This window comes from Aspergillus welwitschiae (assembly GCF_003344945.1).
Source record: "Aspergillus welwitschiae strain CBS 139.54b unplaced genomic scaffold BDQ94scaffold_19, whole genome shotgun sequence".
Lineage (NCBI taxonomy): Eukaryota > Fungi > Ascomycota > Eurotiomycetes > Eurotiales > Aspergillaceae > Aspergillus > Aspergillus welwitschiae.
Window position 1 is genome coordinate 429,126 of NW_020798713.1, and position 24,941 is coordinate 454,066.

At 51.9% G+C, this 24,941-nt stretch overlaps 9 protein-coding genes and 2 non-coding genes across 11 annotated transcripts; 6 read left to right on the forward strand and 5 right to left on the reverse strand.

The window, feature by feature from the left end:
* Positions 1-71: 71 nt before the first annotated feature.
* BDQ94DRAFT_t167 lies at positions 72-142 on the reverse strand. Its single transcript has one exon. It is a non-coding gene; the product is annotated as a tRNA-Gly (tRNA).
* Positions 143-263: 121 nt separating this feature from the next.
* Positions 264-988, forward strand: BDQ94DRAFT_145283 (uncharacterized protein). Its single transcript, XM_026766611.1, has 2 exons — positions 264-324; positions 381-988. The coding sequence occupies exon 2, from the start codon at positions 402-404 to the stop codon at positions 657-659; it is 258 nt and encodes an 85-aa protein (XP_026625470.1). The 5' UTR covers positions 264-324; positions 381-401; the 3' UTR covers positions 660-988.
* Positions 989-1,424: 436 nt separating this feature from the next.
* On the forward strand, positions 1,425-2,341 carry BDQ94DRAFT_145285 (uncharacterized protein). The gene is made up of 2 exons (XM_026766612.1): positions 1,425-2,136; positions 2,244-2,341. Exon 1 carries the CDS (start codon positions 1,443-1,445, stop codon positions 2,058-2,060), a length of 618 nt encoding a protein of 205 aa, XP_026625471.1. The 5' UTR covers positions 1,425-1,442; the 3' UTR covers positions 2,061-2,136; positions 2,244-2,341.
* BDQ94DRAFT_145288 (uncharacterized protein) lies at positions 2,204-3,152 on the reverse strand. The gene is made up of 2 exons (XM_026766613.1): positions 2,383-3,152; positions 2,204-2,319 (listed from the first exon to the last, which is right to left on the reverse strand). Exon 1 carries the CDS (start codon positions 3,053-3,055, stop codon positions 2,432-2,434), a length of 624 nt encoding a protein of 207 aa, XP_026625472.1. The 5' UTR covers positions 3,056-3,152; the 3' UTR covers positions 2,204-2,319; positions 2,383-2,431.
* Positions 3,153-5,462: 2,310 nt separating this feature from the next.
* BDQ94DRAFT_145291 (isochorismatase family protein family) lies at positions 5,463-8,660 on the forward strand. Its single transcript, XM_026766614.1, has one exon. It carries the CDS (start codon positions 5,921-5,923, stop codon positions 8,426-8,428), a length of 2,508 nt encoding a protein of 835 aa, XP_026625473.1. The 5' UTR covers positions 5,463-5,920; the 3' UTR covers positions 8,429-8,660.
* A 1,488-nt stretch (positions 8,661-10,148) lies between these two features.
* On the forward strand, positions 10,149-11,556 carry BDQ94DRAFT_171214 (FAD-dependent oxidoreductase; the record flags this gene model as incomplete). The annotated part of the gene is made up of 2 exons (XM_026771699.1): positions 10,149-10,444; positions 10,515-11,556. The coding sequence occupies 2 exons, from the start codon at positions 10,149-10,151 to the stop codon at positions 11,554-11,556; spliced, it is 1,338 nt and encodes a 445-aa protein (XP_026625474.1).
* Positions 11,557-12,110: 554 nt separating this feature from the next.
* BDQ94DRAFT_179379 (rhamnogalacturonan acetylesterase RgaE) lies at positions 12,111-13,111 on the forward strand (the record flags this gene model as incomplete). The annotated part of the gene is made up of 2 exons (XM_026773363.1): positions 12,111-12,225; positions 12,276-13,111. 2 exons carry the CDS (start codon positions 12,111-12,113, stop codon positions 12,944-12,946), a joined length of 786 nt encoding a protein of 261 aa, XP_026625475.1. The 3' UTR covers positions 12,947-13,111.
* Positions 13,112-14,245: 1,134 nt separating this feature from the next.
* On the reverse strand, positions 14,246-15,868 carry BDQ94DRAFT_42278 (lipase family protein). The gene is made up of 4 exons (XM_026775726.1): positions 15,485-15,868; positions 15,273-15,438; positions 14,877-15,213; positions 14,246-14,806 (listed from the first exon to the last, which is right to left on the reverse strand). Exons 1-4 carry the CDS (start codon positions 15,570-15,572, stop codon positions 14,501-14,503), a joined length of 897 nt encoding a protein of 298 aa, XP_026625476.1. The 5' UTR covers positions 15,573-15,868; the 3' UTR covers positions 14,246-14,500.
* Positions 15,869-17,404: 1,536 nt separating this feature from the next.
* BDQ94DRAFT_t166 lies at positions 17,405-17,535 on the reverse strand. Its single transcript has one exon. It is a non-coding gene; the product is annotated as a tRNA-Sec (tRNA).
* Positions 17,536-19,195: 1,660 nt separating this feature from the next.
* Positions 19,196-20,925, forward strand: BDQ94DRAFT_160051 (MFS transporter; the record flags this gene model as incomplete). The annotated part of the gene is made up of 4 exons (XM_026769159.1): positions 19,196-19,386; positions 19,447-19,825; positions 19,913-20,581; positions 20,662-20,925. 4 exons carry the CDS (start codon positions 19,196-19,198, stop codon positions 20,923-20,925), a joined length of 1,503 nt encoding a protein of 500 aa, XP_026625477.1.
* Positions 20,926-21,026: 101 nt separating this feature from the next.
* BDQ94DRAFT_179383 (putative DNA damage repair protein Mus42) lies at positions 21,027-24,873 on the reverse strand. Its single transcript, XM_026773364.1, has one exon. The coding sequence runs from the start codon at positions 24,743-24,745 to the stop codon at positions 21,248-21,250; it is 3,498 nt and encodes a 1,165-aa protein (XP_026625478.1). The 5' UTR covers positions 24,746-24,873; the 3' UTR covers positions 21,027-21,247.
* Positions 24,874-24,941: the final 68 nt, after the last annotated feature.

Consider the following 24,941-nt stretch of genomic DNA (forward strand, 5'->3'; position numbering starts at 1 on the left):
AAAAAAAAAAAAAAAAAGACGGGAGGAAGAGAGGGGGAGGTGACGGGAGCCGAAAAAAAAAGAAATCCACTTGCATCATCCGTGAATCGAACACGGGCCTCATCGATGGCAACGATGAATTCTACCACTAGACCAATGATGCTAGTTGTTATATTAGGCTCATCTTTTATGTTAAAACAATTAAAAGTAATTAGCTTCCCGCCTTGCCTCCGTCGGACAAAACGCGAGCGCGAACCTGAAGTGTACACAACAACGCGTACAACATTCAACCCAGTCCCTAACTCGGCCAGACTGTCTATCAATCCTCAGTGATTATTATGAGGGGTAGGTAACTCCACCCCATACCCTGTACTTGCAACTGATCTCAATGTAATCCAAAGACACCGTAAATAATCCGGGAGATGCTTTCCGCGCCCCTTCCGAGAACACCCCTTCCAGCAGATGATGATTTCAGTCACCTCTTCACCACCGAACCCAAATGGACCAGAGGGATCAGAGAAACAGAATTTGCGGTTATATTTTTCGATGGCTTGAATCAGGGTTCCCGCCTTCGCCGCATCTTGTCCGCGAAGCTGGAAATGTTGTACACAAACGGAAATGCGAACGTTTATATTCGTATTTTAGGCCCCTTGCGCAGAATTGTGGTCGCCGATTTCTAGAGCTCCATCCTCATTTGATGGCAACTTGGACCTCTCATTCTGAAATTCTTAAGGGAACCAAGCAGCCCCAGCCTGATCAAGTCTCTAGCTTTCTTGATCTGTTCGAAAAGACCAGAAACCAGTATGAGATCCACCCCGACGATATCTGGAATGCTGATGAGAAGGGATTCATGCTTGAGAATCGGACCGGCGCCCAGAAGTTCATCCTTTCGCAAAAGTGTATTCAATATAAAGGCCGTAAATTGCTTGCGCCGACCGAAGACTGGGTCTCCACGATTGAGTGTTGCAATACGACGGCCAGGTACTTCCTCCTTATGTCATCCTCAAAGGGGATGGGGTCAAATCTTATCGGCGCTTGATCCCTGACAAGGAAACATTATGAGATATCAAGAGAAAGGCATCGTCGATGAGAAAAATCAAATGAAGTGGTTGACTAGAGTATTCATACCACAAACAGCCGTGTCTCGAAAGACTCTATCTGAACGTGGTGTATCATCGGATCGATACACGCGTTTGCTCCTGCTAGATGGACACTCTTCTCCTATCTCATTCGAGTTTGTCCTCACCTGCTGGGAAACTGATATCATACAACTCTGCATCCCTCCATGCACCTCGCATCTCCTTGATCCACTAGATGTCGGGGTGCTCCCGGATTTCACCAAGATCTACACCGGTGAAATGCGGAATAACTTACATCCCCACCAGCTCAGGATTAGCAGGGAAGTATTCTTCCTGCTGTGGTGGCGTTCTCGGGAGGAGGCCATGTACCCGGAGAACGCCATCATGGGCTGGCGAAAATCAGGAACGTGGCCTGTCAGCAAGGGTGTCGTGTACAAACGGGCGGGCTTCGATCTTCCGGAAGCCAGGGATGTGCTTGATCCTACGGAATTGAAAGCTCCCACCAATAAAGAGGAGTTCTATACCCTGCTGGATCAGATGCTTTCCAGCCCGCCGGAAACCTCGACCCAGCTACGCGAATTTTTGATGGATTGCTTTTATCAGAAAAGTCGCAGTATTGACTTACTCCAAGAGAATTTAAGCAATCACTACGATGTACAAGTAGTCATCGAGCGTGACCTCCCTGAAACAGACGCAGAGGTTACGAAGCGACGCGCCGAAGATGATCCAGCTGCACGTACAGCATCCGGCGAAAGGTCATTGTTCAAACGTCAGAACATGAACTCAACTCCTAATCCTGAGCCGATTCAATTAAGCAGTCAGCCGATACAACCTCCCAATGCATCGCTCAATGCAGGGCTCCAGCCAGAATGGCACTCTAGCAGGAACTCATATGGCTGCATTGGAAGTGTTTTACCTCACGCAGGGCCAAGCATTTATCCGACAGGACCGTTCTCTGGTACCTCGCAGTATCCTGGCAATCTATGGCAATACGAAAGCTAGATCTTCTACCAGCACACAAACTCCAACACACCCAAGGGCAGTCTCAGCACGACGATTGAACCACTGACCCCTCTTTCTGTACATAATGAGCCAAGTTTCACAAAGCAAAGGATAGTCACAACCGTGGAAGCTATGAGCAAGATCTCAAGGAACAAAAAGCACAAAAACGAAAATAATACATACAACAGAAGGCATTCGCTGGTGGTCACCCACCCAACTAGGGTGGCTGCTGCCCCGGCGGAGCTAGACGGCGAAGCCGCTTTATCGTCGCGCGATCAGGGTGAGTAGGGTGAGTGCGCAATAGACAGGGTGAGTGACTCACCCTTCAATCCACGAACCGGCAGACCATGAGCAGTGATTGGCTATGTGACTCAGAGCGTTTCACGAAGCTCCTCCACCTGCGAGACATCCTCCACAAAGGTAGCGCCATACTCTCTCATAATCTGGATCCTCTCCTCCATATTCATCGCGAAACTGATTCTCATAAAGTCCCTTGGCATTTCCTTGGCATTCGCAAACCTCAACACCCACACGCCTACACCATCCGCCGGCCACCCAAACACCAGCACTCTCTTTTCTTCCTCCGTCATCTTTCTCACCCCTAGAACCGCCTCAAGCTCATCCTCCCTACTCAGCCACCACGTCGCCCCAGTCCGGCGCAAGAGCTTACAGAACCTGTCCTCCTCATCGACACTGGATGCGCGCTGCACGGCCTGAAAGCGCGGGAGCGAGAGGAAAAGCAGGTCAACCAGGTTAGCGCTTTTAATGAGGACGCCACCAGTGGAGGGGTACCCATAGACAAGGCATCCTCCGGGGCTGAAGACGGTCCGTTCCATTGTCGAGAGAGGAGGGTTCACGGGGCACGAGCCGGCGTCGTCCTGCTCCACGCCTTCGAGTGCTGGGAGTCGTCGGCCCACGATCGGGAGGCGGTCCACGTTGATGGGGAGGACGCGGCCGATGGTTTGGGCGCAGAGGAAGGAGAGGAAGCTGGACATGTTGCTCGACTGAATCTGGGTTTGATAAGGTCAGCGGGGTGAAAGAGAATTGGCAGGGAAGACGCAGTGAGGGGAGGGGGGAGATCACGTGGCGCAGGCCTGAACAGGCAGCGACATTTATAGAGCTGTTGTGCAACATTGATCAAGCCGGTGCATGCCTGGGTTGCGGCAGCGTATATGTCATCTTTATGCTTAGCTGTGAGTGGGATATAAACAACAACAGACTTTGGAGTTATCAAAGAGTCGATCTGGATTGCATCATCGATAACGACAGTTGTAATGCCCTCGTGAGCAAGCTGCGTCTGATACGCAGATAGGATTTCACTCTCCTTGTCCGTGAGCACGAACACCACGTGCGCAATGCTCAGCGGCTCTTTAGACAGTGCGGCGGGCGACCAATTAATTCTATGAATCAACTCGTCGGTAGCCATGGCCAGTTATTCTATCGCTATGGTGGCTCTCAAACAACAAAAACGAAGATAGTAAATATGTTCAAGGCACACTAAATCAAAGAGTAGTCTCTAATATGGTTATGTAATGAACCAAATTTGGAGAGTCTTTGAATTTACTAACATGGCATAGGGCAATGTTCGAAGGAACTGATAGTAGGATTGCGGCTCGAGTCTTTATCTGATGCATTGATGCCCCCTACCCAGAACGGCCCTACAGTTAAAATGCGGCGGCGACAGGTTTTGGCCTGCATGAATGCACTAAACGGCTATGCTCAACATACCAGAGCCATAAGACGCCATTTTCTGCTGCAGAAAAGCATCCTTGATAGGTCTATTCTGACGTGAGTCAGTTGATACCAGTCAAGGAACTCCTGCCGGGAACCTGACTCGGGTACTCTTTGAGTTTGGTCCTAAAGTTAATGAGAGTGCTCACATGCTTTGCAGCTTTCCTCTTAGCCAATGGCCGACGGAACATCTATGAGGTACTAAGGAGGACCAGGGACGATCTACTTTCAGTTGTGCAACCCCAAATTGACTTCGAGGTTAACGTACTGATTGGGAAAGGCCTCGGCATCTATATGCTTCAGCCACGCCACTGATCTGCAAGCATATCAGCCGTGAAAGGGCCGGATTGTCTCATTAGATGCAGAGAAGGAATGCTATCAGCCCAAACTGCCGGTCCCTAATATTCTTGTGACACTGCTGGAAGCCTTAAAGCTCATGGATCCAATCTGAAAGTAAGATAATACAGCGGATCACGTGAGAACCAAAACATACGTATCACAATGCAGCGCGATTTGTGTGATACTCATAGGTTCGAGATCTGGGGAACTGTTTGTGTAAGGATCCCCTTACATTGTGTTGCAAATACGGAAGTTCTAAGAATGAAAACTAAAAAAGTAATACGTGTCACTGCAGGAAGATCTGGAGGCCAAGGGCCCAAAACGGGTTCAGGGAGCCCGAAAGGCTTAAGTTGCAAATTATAGTACGGCTCTCACGATATGTACTAGACAATCCGACCGTATTTTCAACGGATATTGGATTTGTACATTTCAGCTTGCGCTAACATGCAGAGAATTCACCGGTTTACTTTTTATGATTAATATACTGTCTCGCCCTTCACCCGGCTTCCACAGTATAGCTCTTAGCACGGTTGGGGATATCTCATCATTGTTGTAACACAACACAGGTTCATTCCCAAGTCGTGTAACATGGATATTTCTTCCACCATTTCCCCTTGCTTTTACTTCCTTCACAACAGCAGAGTAAGCTTGCGAACAAAACCTCCTCCGCGATGAATAGATAAGAATTTTCCGGTAGCCAGTTAACTGTCAGAAGCCTTTCACTCAATAGATGAGGTTCGTCAGATGTGTCATCAGAGTAGAAGTGGATACAGGATCAGGCCCCCGAATCCACAGTCATCTCAAATCTAATCGTCTGTCAAGTACTGACCAAAATATCATGCAATCAGTGCGAGCTGCTATATGCAGGTGCTCCCATATAGGGCTGTACTATCTAGCCGGTGAGGATATGCACGGGTGAGACCGGACCACCTTCTCGACTGGCTAGCATATGACTCCATCTCGTACATCTAGATAGCCTGGCCCTGTATCAAGTACAAATGCACTTGTCTGAATGTCACGAGGGAAATTTTCTGTATGCAGTTCTTCTATAGGTCCCCTCATCGCAGGTTCGGGTGGCTGTCGTGGGCATGTGCTTGGACTGCTAGGGGTGGAAGACTCCAGAACGAAACGCCGTCCCAGATGACGTAACTCTCACTTTTGATCAGTCTCCCCAAAACATGTAAGCCGAGGCTGGTTTCCAGGGGCTGAATGTCACGGAAAGTGTGATAATGTTGCTGACGTATGATGTTTCCTGAAGACCCAGCTGCCGTGGGTCCTGGCTAGAGTGAAATGGGAATTGAGAGCAGTAATAGGGATGGCTGATGTATAGATGATATTTCCCTTGGAGCAGGTATGAAGACAATGAAAGTGTGCATACATAGCGGTCCTACGGAGGGACTTATAGCTACTCCATAGGGTCTACTGTGGTACTTAGGGATAGGGTAAGTTCGGACTACAGTCGGGCAATCCGGCCGGCGGAAAAGGGTTCCGAGCAGCAGTCACGAGATTGCGGTTTCGGCCCCGCTGCCTGAGGCGGCTCGGCAAACAGGCCAAACAATCCCCGAATCCCCAACATCTTCAGCTTCACAAATAGTTCTTCCTCAGCTCTTCTCCTGCCGCTGCCTCTTGACTTTCATCCCCTTCCTTCTTCATCATTCTTCCTTGCTCATTCTCATGTGCTTTGACTAACACCACTGTCCTTGGCCTCCGACTGTCTCCCCAGTCGATCTGCCGTCCACACCGCATCAATTCCCCGCTCCTGTCCGCCTCCGAATGACCATGTGCAGACAATGAGTTTCTTTGCTCAATTTACCAATCTACCCGCCATCGCCACCGGAAAGGCCCTTCTTCTGCTTGACTTCCAGAATGACTTTGTACGGCCGAATGGCGCGTTGCCCGTCTCCAACACCGCCGATTTTCTCGATCTCTTGCCCCAGCTCGCGACCGCCTTCCGGCGCAATGGCGAGGTCGTCTGGGTGCGTTCTCACTACCAAGAAAGACAGCCCTTGATCAGCCCGACAGATGCGCAGGACCTCATCGTGCTCGGTCGCATGGACCGAGTGACCAGAACCCAGACTCTCGACGGAGATGCATTCGATCCCTCTGATCCCTCCGCTACCGATCGTGCCGGACCCGTTGACGAAGAAGCCTTCCTCTCCGCTGACTCTCCACGATGCTGTATCCCCCAATCGACTGGCGTGCAATTTCCGGCTCCAATCCTAGCTGCGATCGACAATGAGTCCGATATGTTGGTGGACAAGTTTGAATACTCCGCTCTGCAGGATCAAGGCCTGATTCTTTACTTCCGCACGAGGTTTATCACCCAATTATACCTCTGTGGGTCGCTGTCCAACACCTCTGTTTACGCCACAGCCCTGGATGCCGTGCGACATGGTTTCACGGTCACACTCATCGAAGACTGTCTCGGGTTTCGCAGTTTTACGCGCCATGAGGAAGCCATGCGCCGTATGGCCGACATCTTCGGGGCCAATGGCATCACCACTCAGGAGCTATTTCAAGAGTTGGACTGGGAGGAGACGGAAGAGATTGCACGCAAAGGAAGCCCGCGCCCCTTGCAGTCACCGACTCCCGCTGGTATTGAGGGTGTTTTGGATGAACTAGAGGTAAGGCCGAGCGCCTCCCCCACGACGAAGGAGGAGAGCCCAGAATCGGGCTCAAGCGGAGGCCGACGCCGCAGGATTGATGATATTCTTGCGGAGTTCACTGATAACGAGGACGGAGACTTGAAAGAGCTAGCTTCCTTGGCTCGTTCGCGTGTTCGATATGGGGAGTCAGCCCGTGGAGCGACGCCCGGTGGGTCGGGGGAGAAGAAGGTTCGTGCTCGGGTACGACGTTCAAAACGACCGGATGCAAAGACAGAGTCTTCGTCTCGGCCCGACAAGCGACGCAGCGGCAAGTCCAAGAAAACCGATATATACCGACCGGGCGACGTGATTGGTGAGGGAGATTCCCGCATTATCTATGATCTCGACCTGCCATCCGAGGCTTTCGAGAAAATCCGCGAGGAAGTGTCATGGCAGAAGATGTATCATCTGTCGGGCCAGGTGCCGCGTTTAGTAGCGGTGCAAGGCAAGGCATCAGATGACGGATCAATCCCTATCTATCGCCATCCGGCCGATGAGTCGCCGCCGCTACAACCCTTCACGGCTACAGTAAATAAGGTCCGCGCGATTGTAGAGCGCATTCTCGGGCACCCGTTGAACCATGTGCTCATTCAACTCTACCGGGACGGGCAAGACCGGATTTCTGAGCATTCCGATAAAACCCTTGACATCGTTCGAGGTTCCTCGATCTGCAACGTCAGTCTCGGCGCCCAGCGAGTCATGGTTCTCCGCACCAAGGGTGCCGCAGAGGGTGGAGAATCGGGCCGACAGACACAACGTATCCCCATGCCCCACGAATCGCTGTTCATCCTTGGAGAGAAGACAAACCGGCGGTGGCTTCACGGTATCCGACCGGACAAGCGACCGGAGACGGAGAAGTCGACGGAGGAGCGTGCATATGAGGGGCAGCGCATCTCCCTAACCTTCCGTCACATTGGCACATTCCTCAACCCAGCTGGCGACACAATTTGGGGCCAGGGTGCAGTGTCAAAGTCGCAAGAGCAAGCACAGCCAGTAATCCATGGAGATGCGACCGAGACGGAGCGCATCATCCGGGCGTTTGGGCAAGAGAACCACGCAACAGACTTTGATTGGGAGGAGGTGTATGGAAGCGGGTTCGACGTGGTCAATTTTGTCACGGCGGGTACAACCAAGCTCATCCTCGGGCCGGATGCCGTGGCTAACCTGCGGGTGCGGCTGTGCCTGAGTGAGAACGGCATTCGCTATGAAACCGATTCAGAGCCTGCACGCGCCTCAGAAAACGACATACGGCCGCTTTATATTGCCGCTGACGGAGCCCAGATAGCTGGTGACGTCACCATATTGACCCACTTTGCGCAGCACGCCGCAGAGCTCGTGCGACCAGAGCTCGAGGCCCTACGCGGGGGAAGTCATCTCGCGGCCATCGACAAGCTGCTGGCCCAATGGCGCGACTCACAACACCAGGGAACTGACGATTACGATTTGTCGCAGTGGGAACAGGCCCTGACCGGGCAGACCTACCTGAGCGGTCCAGGGTTTGGGATCGATGACTGCGCGCTATGGCCCGTTTTGAGAGAAATTGCGCAGTCGACAGCACTGCTCTCAGACAAGCGCTACCCGAACCTGAGCCAGTATTATCAACGGGTGGAAAAACGCGGACTGGTCAAGGCGGCGTTGGAGGAGATGGAGTAAGCGTAGGTAGCAGGTGGCGGCCTTATGAGACACGATTAATGAGCGGATTTTTCTTTGCACGATACCATCTACAAGTATAATTAATCAGACGTTTGGCGGTGGAATGTGATCCTGTGCAGTTTCCGGCGGGGGCCCGGTTCGATACCTACATAGCGCAGTTTAGGGACTATCGAGTTGGATGTAAATACTATGATTTGGATAAGTTTTATACTCTTTGTATTAGCTACATAAGGAATAATCCTCAATTTCAAGTAGCTTTTGGCAGGTACACTGACTGATCTTTCGAGTCAGTCGTTGCTAACTGTGCTGCTTGGGGGAAATGGGCTTTTGCAGTGTTCTTCATGAATCCCACATAACGAGAACACTTGAGCGAAGGCGTCCATATTGACCAGTGCCAAGGATGCTTTGACAGCTATAAATAGCGACTGATACGGGCTGTCGATGTAGTCACGATCGGCTTCTGAGTGAGTGAAGTCGAGCTTGATGCCGTACACCTTCATCTGCTGGCTGGGTTAGCTTGTGGTGATAGGGTAGGGACTAAAGGGGCAAGAGGTGGGATGGGAAGAACTCCATGGTCACGGTAGTCTGCTTGTTCGGATGTACTTTGACAGCGATGTCGGAGTATGCCTGCATGTTACTGACATTGTATAATCCCATATGATACAGGATAGAAGTGTAGCTGTCTATGTTCTCTGGGGATTCCTCTGCCTCGGCTGAGATTATCTCCATTGCATACCAGTTCTGATGATGCCTGCCATTTCAGGCCCCAAGGCGCCACACCCCAGGTGTCATGACTAAGCGGAATACAGTTGTGACCGACTATTCAACCACTAACTAACTACTCCGTAGAAATTAGAAAGTCGATCTCGGACTCTGCCTCATCCGGCGTTCCGCAGCGGCCTGCTCCTCCTGTTTATGCTTCATGTCCTTTGCACACAAGTCGAAGCCGGGATGTTGAGACAAAGTTTCCCCTCCATCCCCACTGGACCACCACCGTCTCTCAGCCAACGTTATGTCCTATGAGTCAGCGGGCTTTGGAGAAGTATCTAAATCTGGAACCAGAGATTCCAGCATTCTCCTCCCGCGGCCCGGACCCGTTCTTAACCTTGAGTGTTTGTTTGGCTAGGTGTACCAGAGCAAGGTCCTTTCCTTGCACTCTCCCTTCTCAATTGTGTCAACTTTCAGCAGCCTGCCTCGCATCAGTCGATACAGTATTCTGAATGAAGTCTCCTCTCACACCAGGTTCCAACTCAAAACAGGCACGGACACTCAAACTGACAATGGCATGAAGGGCCGCAACAGGTACTTTGAAAGTACATAATAGCCGAATTACCGGCCGTTGCGCCGATGGGTCAACCTCTTCACATCCACTCCCCCACCAATAGGGACTCAGGCCGATGGATTCTTTCCGCCGGACTGTGATGATCTGATAGACCCTCTGGCCAATCGCGTATCGCTGTACCCCCAAGGCCCACCCCATGTCGCCATATTCGACTTGTTTGACTTGGAGGTTGTCTGCTTCCCATATGCCTATTTGAGCCACGGCTGCTAACTCCCAAGCCAAGAGGACTCTTACGTAGCCATTTGTGAATGTCCGGAACAGATGAGAGCCGGCCCGACGTCCTTGTAGCCCATATATGAATTGCACAGATGCCCACTTCCCCTGGCCACTTTTCCCATCTATCAAGAGCAGCATCGGATTCCTTACTCCGCCTTTATGATGTCGAATTCTCCTTTCAAAGTTATCATCGTGGGCGGTGGCCCTGTCGGCCTCACCGCAGCCCATGCCCTCGCTCACGCAGGCATCGACTTTGTCGTTCTCGAACGCCGGGACTCGGTGGTCCTCGATCAAGGCGCTAGCCTGGTACTTGGGGCCTCTTCTCTGCGAATAATGCACCAACTGGGCCTCCTCGATCAACTGCTAGCTATTGGTGGAGAGCTTCGCCAGGTTCAGGCGTATACGCGAGAGGGACAGGTATTCCGCAATACCAATCCCTTCAAATTCATGCGTAAGAAGTACGTACTGCGTACCGTTTGTTTTCTGGCAACACGCTCTCTAATGTCGGCGGAATACTGATATCAACAGTCATGGAATTGCCCCCGTTGCGTTCCACCGCGCACACTTGGTTCAAACCCTATATGATTTACTCCCAGAGAAGGCCAAAGCGCAGTACCTACTCAGTAAAAAGGTCAGTGATATCGAATCAAGCGACACCGGGGTTCGAGTCACCTGCGCTGATGGCACCTCGTTCGAAGGATCTATGGTCCTTGGAGCAGACGGCGTCCACAGTAAAACCCGGCAGTTGATGCGCGGACTCGCCCTGGCCGCGGACCCCACGCGGAGCTGGGATGCCGCAAGCCCCTTCACGGCCGAGTACAAATGCTTGTGGTGCAGTTTCCCGAGACGGACTGACGTCGGGCATGCTACCGAAACCCAGAGCAAGGATTATTCGGTCATGTATCTCTCCGGGCGCGAACGTGGATGGATCTTCCTCTACGAGCGCTTGCCACAGCCAACATCCGATCGAGTAGACTACTCGACGGAAGACATAGAGGCAATGGCGGCACGGTTTGCCGATTTCCCTATCACCGATACGCTGAAGGTGAAAGACGTGTACGCGGAGCGGTTCACCGCGGGCATGGCGAATCTGGATGAAGGCATTCTCCAGCACTGGGGATGGGGACGGGTCGTTCTCGCGGGAGACGCATGTCACAAATACACACCCAATGCTGGACTCGGGTTCAATAACGGCATCAAGGACGTAGTGGTCCTGTGTAACGGGTTACACAAGGCGCTACAGAGCGCATCGGGTAAGCCATTAGACACTGCCGCGCTAGGTCAGATATTCGACGAATATAAAAAAGAACGCGCCGGGCCAGTTCGTTCAGATGCGGGGCAGTCAGCGAGCACAACACGGTTGCATGCGTGGGCCAATTCGCTGTACTTTCTCGCAGCGCGGTACATCATGTCGTGGGAGGTGGTTGAAGGATTTCTGATCAACTACCTAGGCGCACGCGCGATGAAGCAGTCCCCGGTGCTGGGGTATGCCCCTGCGACGGAGCCGTTCGTTGGGGCTGTCAAGTGGGATCACCCGATACCAGCGATAGACAAGGAGCTTGTTTGTTAAAGACATGGATTAGTGTTGCGTGATTCCATACCTTAATGGAAACCTCTTCTCTTCGGTGATTTCGGTCCCTGGCTTTGCCAACGCATGATATCAACATGCATAGAGTCCCTCTTGCGAGGGCAGTTACCCAACGGTCTGTTCACATTGCACCCTGACGATTTCTCCGAACAGGGAAAATTTCCTATGGAATAGCAGATGCAGCAATATCTGTGGACAATTTGTGACCGGATTTTGCTGCATGTCAGATGCGGGGATCCAGCTGACCAGTTCCCCTCACCCACTCCGCATCCTGCAGATGAATCAATCACTCAATTCATGCCGATCTCGTCCCTGCAGATCACGGACATACCACCTCAGCTCCGTTTCTATTGCTGCAGTAGACGGACTGATTCGGACGATTCTCGGTGCATCACACCCCGATGTTGCACTTTTTTCCACGTATAGATGGAAGCGTTCGCCAAGAGCTGGCAGTTCATTAACCCTATCTCTGCAAGCTCCGTGATGTCCTGACGAACTGAATTGCCAACCCTAAGCCTATGAGATATCCAGCCACAATGAAGGTCTCCAGCCTCCCCATCTTAGCCATTCTCCCTACCTCCCTCGCCACAACCATCTACCTGGCGGGGGACTCCACCATGGCCACCGGCGGTGGTGGTTCCGACACAGCAGGTACTTTCCCTCCTACCCCATCACACCTTCATCCACTAACAAACAATCAGGCTGGGGTGACTACGTCGCCCAATACCTGAGCAACTCAAGCGGCATCACCGTGTCCAACCAAGCCGTAGCCGGGCGCAGCGCACGGTCCTACACGCGCGAAGGCCGGTTTGACGACATCGCCAGCACCCTTGAAGCGGGCGACTACGTGATCATCGAGTTCGGTCACAACGACGGCGGCACGCTCAGCTCGACCAGCGACAACGGCCGCACCGACTGTTCCGGCACGGGCTCTGAAGTATGCTACTCGGAATACGACGGCGTCAATGAAACCATCCTCACCTTCCCTGCGTACCTCGAGAACGCCGCCAATACGTTCCAGAAGATCGGCGCGACCGTCATCATCTCTTCGCAGACGCCCGATAACCCCTGGGAAACAGGCACTTTCGTGGATGACCCGCCGCGGTTCGTCGAGTACGCGGAGATCGCAGCGGACACGGCGGATACGTCGTACGTGAATCATTTCGCCTATGTGGACCAGGTATACGAAGCGTTGGGAGCGGATACTGTGGATGCGTTTTATCCGATTGATCATACGCATACGAGTCCGGCGGGGGCGGATGTTGTGGCTAAGGCGTTTCTTAGGGGTGTGGTCTGTGGGAAGTTGAGCTTGGCGGATGAGCTTGTGACGGATGATTTGGAGTTGGATGAGTATGAGTGTTTGGATGAGTAGACGTAGCTGCTACTTGGCCGTGGTAGCTATGGAAGCTTCGGTGATTAGAGCCAGAGAAGACAATATATCTCCCCCGAGGTTTTGTTTATAGGATACACCCTTCGGATTGCCAAGCTTAAACCTAGATTCACGACGCAGTCAGTAAAAAATAGGACCCAGTATGGCTCTGCGTTTGATTATATTGATAAGATTCTGCTAAACGGTATGACAGCTGGCATAACTACCTGGTCTACATGAGTAGCTGCAAGAGATGATGGGCCAAATTGATTTGGGTGTGTTAATAGCCTACGTAATCGAGACAAGCTTTTCCACGCTATGAGAGTAGACGCTGAGGAGTTGATAAAGATCCAAGTATATCAGTATATCCTTCGTACTAAGCTAAACCTGCAAAACCCCATAGCGAAGTCCTCGGGACATACACAGAAAGCGAAAGACAAACCGTCTAATCAAATCACGTCTCATGAAACTAGCACTAGTGCCTCTATCTTATCGAATCTTTCACACTCACTGTGCAACAGCCGACCTCAGCAGATCAAACAGCTCGGAGCAGCTGCCTTGTAGGGCAGAAACAACATGGACCCATTCCCCAATTATACCTCACACACGTCCCCATAGCATGATACACATGCTAACTAATTACCCTTCTGCACATTGCCTTATCAGTAACCAGCCTGAGCGAGATAAACAGAAAACATCAAGCCATGAACCCATCCCCTCCCTACCTCTCCTATCTCCGAAAAAAAGCGCAGATCCCCGTCGGATATCCCGCACAGTCCCGCATTTAGTTCCTCCGGTCGCAAGCACACCCCCTCTTTCACATGTGAAGAAGAGACGAGGTACAAGCATCCCGATAATAGAAATAAAATCACGTCAGAAAAGTGGTGGTGGGGAAACTATTTTCCATTTGGGAGGGGGGTGGTGTTACTAACTTACTACTGACGAAGCAAGTCCCTTGGCAACCGTTACGCTAATCTAATCAACTTGACTAGTTACTTACTCCGCTCTTCATCAGGCTAAACTCAGCTAAGCTAAACTTAATATACCACGAAGTCACACACCGTATATAGTCTATGTCCCGTGCGTTGATTCAGGTAGATGATTCGATCCGTGGTTTACGTTGAACGTTGCTTTTGCCGTGGTGGGTGGCTGTTATGTAATTTTATTACGGCAGACAATAAATAGTTGGTGGGATGATCCGTGAAGAGAGGTTCCCGTTCCCAGTCTGAATGGTTCTTGAGATAATCGGTGGGTAGGGAGGGGGAAGTTGATCTAATCAGTTCGATATTGAACTGAGGGTGAAGTGGATGGACGGGTCGGGGATTCTTCGGTATTACTTGCTGCTTTCTCTGCCTCTTGTCTTTGGGTAGTGAAGACGGTAACAGTTTTAGTTGAACTTTCCTTGGGATAGTTACAAGTCAGCAAATGCCTCGAACGAACGGTTTCATGATCAGACTAGCCTATTTACTTCGTCTGTTATTATTAGAACTATATACAGATTCATTTCATCTTGACTATATCCAACCCACATAATCACTGCACAGCACTAGTGATGCTCTACGAGCATTCACTTATGTAGATCGTGTACCACCGATGGGCAGTCGTACTGTCAAGCAGCGTGCCGTCATTCCCATCCGTCGAATCCACCCCCACAACCTCGGTCACGTCCGACGTAGTCACCGTCACATCATTACCGCTGGTGATCCAGTACTCCGGACTGAAGTGGTGGTAGCCCAGCAGTTCCGGAGGCAGCTTAGGCACGATGTCGTCGGTGTGCGTGACGCGGTAGTTGCTGCCCATGTTTTGGTCGGTGATGTAGTCAGCTAAAGCAAGGTTGCCGATACGGGGCTGGCCGAAGTTGTACTGTCGATTGTGTTAGTAGACCATCCAAATGATGGAGGAACATAGCAAAAATACAAGGGTAGGGGCCTACCAGGTCAAGAGTGTATCCGGCGTTGCGGAGCACGGTGGCCGCGACAGCCGCCAATGCAGCGCCGTAGCTGTGTCCGGTGAACACGAGGGTGTAGTCCGGATAGCTGGAGACAGCGGCCTCCACCTTGGATGTGATGGTGTCGGCAATGACTTCCCAGGCCTCATAGAAGCCCTTGTGCATCTCACAGCCATCACAGATGCTGCTTACGGAGGTGAGGCCGAAGTCTAGGTCGGCAATCCAGTTCGAGAGGTCGGAACTACCCCGGAAAGACAGAACGATCAACTCGTTCGTCGGGTCAACGGCGATGAACCCCGTCGGGTCGCCGTAGCTGCTGCTGCTATGGGGGTGTGAGCTGGATGCCAAGTGGGAGGAGACGTTGGGGTTGGATTGGCTTACTCGTCAAACTCATCGATGGTCGTGGCACCGGCTGCCTCGACGAGAGGGCAATTGCCTACGTCGCAGGTCAGAGTCGTGCCGGTGGACTCGATGTTGGAGGAGCAGTAAGCTGCTGCACTGTATTGGGCGAAGAGGTCGATATTGTCCAAGACGGTAGAGGAGATGTCTGAGTATGTTAGCGGGTGTTCTGCAAATGGGTAAGTGTGTCTTACCTCTACGCTGCATCGGAGCAGGTGCGGGAGCAGCATGGGCCAGCACAGATAGGGCTGCAACAGCCCCAAATTCCCTGCGGAGAAACATCTTGGGCGCCAGGCAATACAGTGCAGGATACTCTTGAGGGCAAGATCTGCGATTCTCTCAGGCTTCACCTACGGTGCGGTCCGCCCCCTTTATAGATCAGATGAACCGGATGATTCGACGGCTGTCAGCGGCCCATAACTGTCACCCACGTCTCGGAGAGTGTATTCGAAATGAATTAATGAATTAGGACTCGGTACACCGACCGGAGATAGGAGACGTCGCCAACAAACGCAATTGTGACTAACGCTCCTGGCGCTGCAAAAGGAAAAGCCAGGATTTTAGCCCCCAGGTGCACTATAAACCGCCAATCAGCAGGCATGTTTGGTCCGGGGCGCGCCATGGTCGTGAGGAATCCGTTCTGGCATGTCAGGCTGCAAGGGGCTATGAACCAATGGTCCTCTGGGTCTCAATCACGCAGGGAGAGAACAATCATTTGCGGAGTGCCGCCATGCGCTTGGCCGCGTGTGCCGGACAAAGGTGAACGTAAAAAGTCCACGACCCGCAGCGTTTCTAGAAAGCCCCTACCGCTACTCCGTAGGCAACCCACCTGCGCCTGGCTGAGTTGGGCTTGACTAGCGGGGGCCATATATTGATCCGTCTGCTTCCGCCAATCACACTAGGAGTACATATTAAACTAGGTTTAACCAGAGACGGGCCCGTAGAATAGGAGGTTAAAAGCTTAGTTCGGGTGAAGAAGTGGGTGTGATTTCGGATGACTGGGCTAGCGTGCCTGCAGGAGCTCGGTAGTCAGACAGGTGACAAGGTTAGCTCGATGCATGATCGTACAGGGGCGTGCATCCTGCGACTGCCAGAACTAGATAGCAGAAGAACATCGACTGCGTTGTTGCATGTTATCTAACACTGAACTGCAGCCTTATCGGCTGGTCGGATGGACGACGGTCTCCGATGGGCGTCCTTTGATAGACGGACTGACATGTGAAGACCGCGAAGGGATGAGGTGAGTGCTGCAGCGGTGATGACGGTGATAGAGTTCGGCTGCTGAATGACCTGGCCCCTTGCGATTAACTTTAAACGCCCGGATTTACGCGCTTGACCGTCGGGGTCGTAAGGCTTTCTTATTTCGACCGGACCATCCGTTCAACGGGCAGTCAAGGATCCCTTGACCATTGCACCAGCCTCGTGAGTAGCGATAAGCAAATGGTGGGGGCCATTGCTCCCAGGGAAAGTCATCTTGAAAGGAGAGTTTGCAAAGGCTGGTATTCTGAACACGTGGTCTGCTCAGTCAAGGGTTTCCTTTGCGCTGGAATGTTGGGAAGGATCGAGGCTGGTGATTCAGGACCAAGACGTTAATTACTGAATAGTACTAGTGGTGGTTCAGTCATGAGCAGAATTCCTTTTTCGGTTCACAATGGATGTTGATGCCTCCTGCAATTTCCCCATGTGTTGGATGAGGATCCGAAGTATATTTTGTGGGTCACCGGTGCACTGTAGAGCAGCAGGAGAAACGCCCTCACAAAACACGACTACGTAGCAGTCATCCGCAATTAATTCCGCTTTTGCACAATAATTAGATTCAAGATGGTTCACTTCAACTCGAACTGCCAGCCTTGGGGAACAATGAAGCGATTGGACCCGGGCGGTTGTGGCTGACTCGGCAGGGCTCAACCCAACAACAGTAATAAAATGGTGTAACTTCGGACATTCGTGGGGGAAAAAGGTTTCAATCAGTCCACCAGGAACGGCTCTGACAAGCTATTGTACGCCACAGCCCCAAGATTAGCAACCTAAAAGCATAATACGACGGAATAACCCCGAACATGTGGTGCCGGTGAAGAAGAGCGGGAACCAAAAAAAAAAAGCCAAAAAAGATGCGTCCCGGGAGAGGATCGAACTCTCAACCTCACGATTAACAGTCGTACGCGCTAACCTTTATATTGAATTAGTAACTGGATGATTGGATGATTTTGATGAAGGGCAAGCTTACCAATTGCGCCACCGAGACTACTCGTTGGAGATGCCGGCCGACACTTTGACCTACATATGGCATACCGGTCTCAACCGCAAAATTTCGTGGTCGCGGCATTCGCACTAACTCTTTGGATATCCGAATCGCCTAGGATCAATCTTCATGGCATGATTGAATTTTCCTGAATAAAGTAATGTATTGGGAAATGACGCCGGACATATTACAAGGTGGACACCTTGACCTGAACGGTACTCAATTGAGGGTGGGAAAGTTTGCTCTAGACCATCAGTTTTCTCAATGCACCGAATGCCTGGGGTTCGGACATGTAAAACGCCATTGCTTTTTCACCCCCCGTTGTCTATACTGTGCGGAAACACACCGTGAGAAAGACTGTTCGAATTCAGGAAGGCTTCGCTGCTTCAATTGCCGGGAGCAGCACGCCGCAAATGATAAAGATTGCAGACTGCGGAAGGCCGCCGTGAAGAGAGTCAGACAACTACGGAAACACAAGAATAGTTCTATATCTGGTGACAAAGGCAGAGGCAGCCCCGGCTCTGCCAGCTGAGGGCCAGGCCGAGCCCAATCTGGCCAGGCGATCCCTGCCGCCTGACTCAACCGTGTTTACCAGCGCAGAATGCAACAATTGCTCAGAACGACCTGAGAAACGGAAAAACGACCGCGCCGAAGCTGGCGAATTCCCCCTCCGGGTCAGAGTATCCGTTCGAAGACGACTATCCATCAGGACCAAAAAACTCAGAAACGGGATCAGAGCCGGATCCTGACAACGGTGCTACCACGGATTCTGCAGAGCAGTCAACTGCAACTGATACCGAGCAATACTGGGAGAATGGGATCGAATATATATATGTGGCCGAGTAATACTAACATCTACCAAACGACCTCTTTGTGCTCGGGTAAGAGGAGAGCAGAGCACTGTAACTGCATGTCTCAGCAATGCGCACTAGGCTTGAGTTGGAGAAGCGAGGATTGACTTTGTATTGTTAGTACCCAACGTTAAATTGTTTCACGATGGTCTTTGGATATTTTATCGTTTAAGTAACGCAATAACAATACAACTCGGTTCTATACAAGGCCACTCAAGTGTCTGGGCCAAATTAGACCGTCTACATACTATTGGAACTAACCACTATACTCTTTCAACCATGCCCAGTGAAACTTAATGAAGTATCAATATAGCATATAAATGGCTCACATTAACTGCTCGTAAGTATGCCAAAGGCAACCAACTGTATGCATAGTAGTCGCGTTATTGTGGGAAAATGAGGGGTCGTTGCGATCAAGATGTATGGAGGTAAGAAGGTAATGCACAACCGGTTGGAGGTCCATTATTTCATAACTAAATCTATCTAACTGATTGAGACTGCAATACCTAACCGAGAAGAAAGCCTACCAAGAGGTCTACCATATTTTATTAGACGAAGTAGCACGAAGAGAAGCTTTCGTATTGCACAAAATCCGATCATCCGTCGCGTTCGGAGATCGGGGCGTATATACGGCGGCAGGCTGAGATGTGTACTAGTCGGCCCTAAGCGGAGGACGACCGCATATACGATTGTAACAGTTGAACGGAGATAGGATGCATCCTATCATATACAAGCTCACTAATAGTTAAATAAATAGGGAAGCATATACAGTACTACCCAAATGGAATCCATCGCAAGCTTCACAACAGACCATGGTATCCAAAGAAGACATCGAAACAGCCATCACCTCCACCTCCCTCGAGGCCGGTATGCTCGACGACAAGCCAAACGAGAACAACATAATCGACTGGGACGGCCCCCAGGACCCAGAAAACCCTCACAACTGGCCGGAACGCAAGCGATGGGCACACGTCATTGTAGTGGCCCTCATATCCCTAGTCATGTACGTGCAATCCTCCCCCTAACAAAAAAAAACCACCCTAAAATTAACCCTACTCACCAGGAACATGGCTCCAACCATGTGCGCCCCGGGTATCAACGAAGTCCTCAGTACCTTCAATATCCAATCATCCACCATATCCACACTTGCAGTCACCCTGTACGTCCTCGGCTTAGCAATGGGCCCCATGTTCATGTCCTCCCTCAGTGAAGTCTTCGGCCGGCTTCCAGTATACCACCTCGCCAATCTCTTCTTCGTAGCTTTCGTCATCGGAAACGCCCTAAGCCAAAACATAGCTACCTTCATGATCTGTCGATTCATCTCAGGCTGCGCGGGAGGAACTCCCATGGCTTTGGGAGGGGGCACCATTGCAGATGTGACCACCATCCAGCAACGCGCTGTCGCCATGTCTTTGTATAGTTTGGGTCCGATGGCTGGTCCGGTACGTCCCACTCTTTATCTAATTCTTATAACCCTCAAAAAGACATACTATAATACAGGGACTCATCACATCCTCTCTCAATGATAGGTCCTCGGCCCCCTCATCGGCGGCTTCGTCGCATCCAATCTAACTTGGCGCTGGACTTTCTACCTCCTCGCCATCTTCTCCGGCACAATCGGCCTCGCATCCCTTCTAGTCATGCGCGAAACCCACCCCAAGATCATCCTGGAACGAAAAGCAGCCCGTCTGCGCAAAGCGACAGGGAACCCCCACCTACGCTCGAAGCTCTCCAACCCCAAACCCGTACACCAACTCCTCTTACAAGCCCTAACTCGTCCCACGAAACTCCTCTTCCGCTCCCCAATACTCCTTATTATCTCAATATACATGGCCCTCATATTCGGCCTGATGTACCTCCTCTTTACTACTTTCACGGACGTCTTCGAGACGCAGTATGGCTTCACCACCGCGACGTCTGGACTGGTCTATCTCGGTCTCGGCGTATCGTTGGTAACGTGCATGTTCATCGCGAAGCCGCTGGGTGAGCGCTTGACGGCGTATCATTTTATGAAGACAGGAGATGATGATACCCAGCAACAGCATCGAGCAGAATATCGTCTGCTCCCGATGATATATTTCTCACCGTGCGTGGCCATCGGACTATTTATTTACGGCTGGACAGTGTACTACAAAGTGCACTGGATAGTGCCAATTATAGGGACGAGTGTTATTGGGTTTGGGTCGTTTTTCGTGATGGTATGTAGCCTTTCTCCTCCCTCCTTCTCAGTTTAGTCAATGCAAATTTGATTACTTATTAACCCCCACTAATGGCGCAGATGTCCGCACAGCTATATCTGATTGATCTGTTCGGGTCGAGTGCATCAGCATCCGCGCTGGCTGCTAATAACGTATTGCGGTTCATCTGCAGTACGTTTTTGCCGTTGGCGGGACCGGCTATGTATCGGAGTCTGGGGTATGGGTGGGGGAATACGCTGCTGGGGGTTTTGGCGTTGGGGTTTTTGCCGGCGCCGGTGGTGTTTTATAGGTATGGGGGGTGGATGCATGCGAGGATGGGAGGTGGAATTGATCCTTGCAAATGAAGTGGGAGGGCTATAGGTTGGTGAAAAGGGTAGTGCTGACGTTGTTGAGGTGGGATTATTTGTGCTGGATAGCTTGATTTATTGGTTAGTGGATCTGTAGGGTAGGATTTGGTTTTCAAGTGGCGTTCAAGTTAGATATGACACTAGAGTATATTTCATGTAGATCTTGTAGTTCGACTATCCAATGTGCATTGTTCAGATCCTGCTGTGCACTATCCAACTAAAACGCTTCCTATCATGATTTCATTCAGAATGGTGGGAGCCGATTCACTCGCAACAGGTATCTTTGTTGAAGATCCCACTGCCACCTGAAATTTTTACATCACAGTTCAACAGGAGGTAATCCTCGCTCCGCACACCCCTCATCAACACTTGTCCGGAGACTCTTCATCGCTGCCTCCCATGTCATTGCAGTCTGTGAGCTGCTACCCGTTCGGCCACTTGGGTCTGGCGTCTTGAATGCATCCGACTTGTTTGCATTCTGTTCATCATCTATCAGCCACGCAAGCCATGATAGGACAGACGTCGCCTTGTCTAAATCCTTCTCGTCCACAATGACACGCTTGAGATATCTTCCAAGCGAGAGCACATCTTCTTCGAAGGGACCCTCGCTGCTAAACGCCTCGTGCCACGAACTCATCGCATCACGGAGGTCGGATATGTTCGTCAGCCTTTGGGAGGTGAAAGTAGGTCTATCTGGAAGTGGCGGTAGGACGAGCCGTTTCTCTGGCGCTGCAGGGGGATCTGTAGTTGGTACTACAGCCGAATCTGAGGCGATTGGTGAAGCGGCTCGCGGCGCCGTGGCAGGGTTGACGCCTGGCCGCTGTAACATCTTTGCGCGTTCTTGTTCCTGCAGCACCTCACGGCGTATGTCCTCCGGGAGCGCGGCGAGAAAATCGGCTGAGACATCCGTTGGCTCGGGTGCAGGCGAATGACGTTCAACGGGAGCTGGAGATGAAGCAGTGGCTCTGGGAAGAACGAACCGAGCTTGTGTGAGGGCCGAATTGCCTACTGACTTGGTGCTGGGCCGCCCTCGTCGCTTCTTCGGGGGAGTAGTGGGCTTCCGCATCATGAGACCACCGGCGGAGGAGGGCCGAGACGGCGGCAAGGGAGCGGCTGGCGATGGCGTGGGTTGCGGACCGGGACTTAAGGATGGCCGGCTGTAGTAGCCCAAAATCTCCGCGCGCACATCCTCTGGTAAGGCGGCTAATGTATCCGGGTCGAGCTCGGACTGGGGAGGAAGTTCTGCAGGCGCAGGCGCCCGTGGGCGACTGGTAGGGCACGGGGACTCGGAGCGTGACTCCGCTCGAGGTCTGGCCTGGGCGATCAGTCGCGACCGGATATCATTCGGCAGCTCGGCAACGACCTTGGGATCAGTCTGTGACGGCAAGATGAATTGGGTTCCCGAAACATTGAGCGGCCGGCCACTCTCACTGAATGAAGGGACGGGCTTCACCGACTCAGTCTCCCCCTTCTGGGGACTGTCTAGAATATCAGGATCGTGACGCTCGATGCTTTTGCGGACAGGCGATGCCTTGAAATTGAGCTGTCGTTGGCCAGACTTTGAGGGAGAGCTCGTCTGGAGGTGCTGGAGTTTGGTCATCTGAACGCCCAGCCCTCTCAAGTCACCAGGTGATAGATTCATGCTGCGTAGCATGGCCACTGCCTCCTTGCCCAGAATATCGGCTGCATCCGTCGCCACGCCAAGGACCACACTCTTGTTGAATACATCACACTTGCCATGGCCCAGATGTTTCACTGGCTCTAAGGGCGCGTCGAGTGCTCTCCGCATGACCTTGAGAGTCAGTTGTTGGCCTTTTACAAGATTCTCGACCAGTCTGCGATGCAGTTCCTGACACAGAGACCGCACAAAGTCCTCAGCTTGGGTCTGATTCACGAAGCGAATACCCCAATTGACTTCGGCAGAGACCGACTTCCTAAGTACTTCATTGCCAACTTCAGTCCGGTCAATACCCCTGGCATATTCCCAGATCTTGACTCCGGTCTTAGGCCCAAGGCTGGTCGTGAGTCTATCGCGGGTAAGGTCTCGAACATCCTTGACGAGTTTAACCCCCAAATCCTCCAGCTTTGTGCCCAGGCTATATCCCACTCCAGGAAGATCCTGAACCGTCAAATTACCAATGAAATCAAGAACCGCATCGGGTTTGAGCTGGAATTGACCTGCAGGCTTCGCTTTCCGTAGGGCGACCTTGGCCAATAGGATATTACCCCCAATACCCACGGAAACAGCGCAGCCTGTCTCCTTCTTTACAGTGGCCCGTAACTCGTCCGCGATTTCATCAGCCCTGGCCTGTTCCCTATAGAGTGACCCCTCCGAAATGCCCCTACCATCCGAGCCTCCAGCTTCCAGGCATTGCGTAGTGATATCTACCAGGGCCTCGTCAATGCTGACACTCTGCACGATACCATCCACCGAAAGAATGGCACTGTAAAACTTCCGGCTGGCCTCTTCGTATGCTGGAAAATCGTACGGTACCACCTTTAGCTCTGGGCAGGTTTGCAGCGCACCCTTCATCCACATGCCGTTCTTGATCCCATGTGCTCGAGCCTCGTAGTTGCAACTTGCGATCTCCGAACCCGAGCCTGTGCCGTGCGCCACCGCGACAGGCTTTCCCTGTAGCTCCGGGCGCTTCAAGGTCGACACGGCTGCGAAGAAGCAATCGAAATCCACGTGCATAATGTACCTCCGAGCCCCGGGGGCTGGCTTCTTGCGTTTCAGCTGTGACTGCGACTTTTCCTTGGCTGCCGACTGCAACTGGGCTTTGAGATCGGCCTTCCACGTTGACAGGTGATGTAATCGGGACTCACTGTAGAATTGCTGGATGAACTGGGGATTCGCAACACTGGAATTCCTCATGTGTGGATCTGACAGTAGCTGCGCGTTGTACTCTTCGGAAGTCATTTCTGGCTTCACTGGGATAGATTCCCGTAACAGTGGGAGCGGTGCTGGAGGCACCTCAGGTTGGTCATCTTCTAGTTTGTATGTATTTGGTTCAGCGTGCTTATGCTCCACTGGTGACTGTTTATCTGGTGTCTCCGCTCGAACTTCCCCGGGAGGCGATATCTTAGGAGTCGTGCTTATCTCATCCAAAGAGGCAAAACTTGGAAACTGGCTATAGTCCGACTGGGACCCGTCATCAGGTGTCGCATCCTCTCTATTAGGCATCTCTGAGCGTGGAGGCGGTGATCGTTGTGGATTTGTCTTCTCAACAGATGATGCAGCCTCTTGAAGTTGGGCAGTGTACCAGCTGGTATTAGTCTGCTCGCGATAGCCAGATCGCGGACTATTCATCTGACTGACCATACGGCCATCATCGAACCTGAGCACCTTCTGGGACTGACCCTCATCAACGACCCGAAATGAGTCCCACGGTAGCATGCGACCCGCCTTGACACTCTCAACAACCCATGCCGGCTTGACAATGCGATAGCGACGAAACTCTTCGCGTTTCTTGGGAGTCAAGGCACTGGCAATAATGTGGGTAGCGTCTGTTTTGCCGCTTAAATACTGTAGAAATCCCCCGCCATGACTTACGATGAGGCGATGCAGGTCCTGCAGTGAGGGTTGGGTGTAGCCATTGACGTGCGCCACCACACCGCGAAAGATGGGCGGGCAGTCCGCCGCAGAGGAGCGGATATCGGCATCGCGATTCTGCAGCTTGATTTTCTTACGGCGCATGTAATCGCTGAAACCCCCGAAGGCGGATGCCTCATATTCCTCCCCGGCCTCATTGTCAAATTGATGGTTTTGGATGCGCTTGCGCACCGCGCTGGAGTTCTCGTGCAGGCGCGAGCCCATGCTGGGCGCGATGGCGGACAAGTCCAGCAGGCTGTGGGGGCGATTTTAGATTACTTGATCAGCTGAAAGTCTTCCTTTCTGTCGCTCTTTTGTAGGCGGTGAGGGATGACCCGTGACGGGAACGCCACACGTAAGCACGTGATGTTGCATCTCTGCTCGAGCAGTCCATATGAAGCACCTGGTTTCGATCTTCTTG

What these genes read in the sequence shown, in the direction of transcription:
- BDQ94DRAFT_145291 (XM_026766614.1), top strand. Translation starts at nt 5,921, where the DNA reads ATGAGTTTCTTTGCTCAATTTACCAATCTACCCGCCATCGCCACCGGA.
- BDQ94DRAFT_145288 (XM_026766613.1), bottom strand. Translation starts at nt 3,055, where the DNA reads ATGTCCAGCTTCCTCTCCTTCCTCTGCGCCCAAACCATCGGCCGCGTC.
- BDQ94DRAFT_145285 (XM_026766612.1), top strand. Translation starts at nt 1,443, where the DNA reads ATGGGCTGGCGAAAATCAGGAACGTGGCCTGTCAGCAAGGGTGTCGTG.
- BDQ94DRAFT_42278 (XM_026775726.1), bottom strand. Translation starts at nt 15,572, where the DNA reads ATGTTTCTCCGCAGGGAATTTGGGGCTGTTGCAGCCCTATCTGTGCTG. An exon ending in ACCATCGATGAGTTTGACGA is followed by an intron (nt 15,214 to 15,272) that starts GTAAGCCAATCC and finishes ACACCCCCATAG; the next exon opens with CAGCAGCAGCTACGGCGACC. An exon ending in CCGGATACACTCTTGACCTG is followed by an intron (nt 14,807 to 14,876) that starts GTAGGCCCCTAC and finishes CACAATCGACAG; the next exon opens with TACAACTTCGGCCAGCCCCG.
- BDQ94DRAFT_145283 (XM_026766611.1), top strand. Translation starts at nt 402, where the DNA reads ATGCTTTCCGCGCCCCTTCCGAGAACACCCCTTCCAGCAGATGATGAT.
- BDQ94DRAFT_179383 (XM_026773364.1), bottom strand. Translation starts at nt 24,745, where the DNA reads ATGGGCTCGCGCCTGCACGAGAACTCCAGCGCGGTGCGCAAGCGCATC.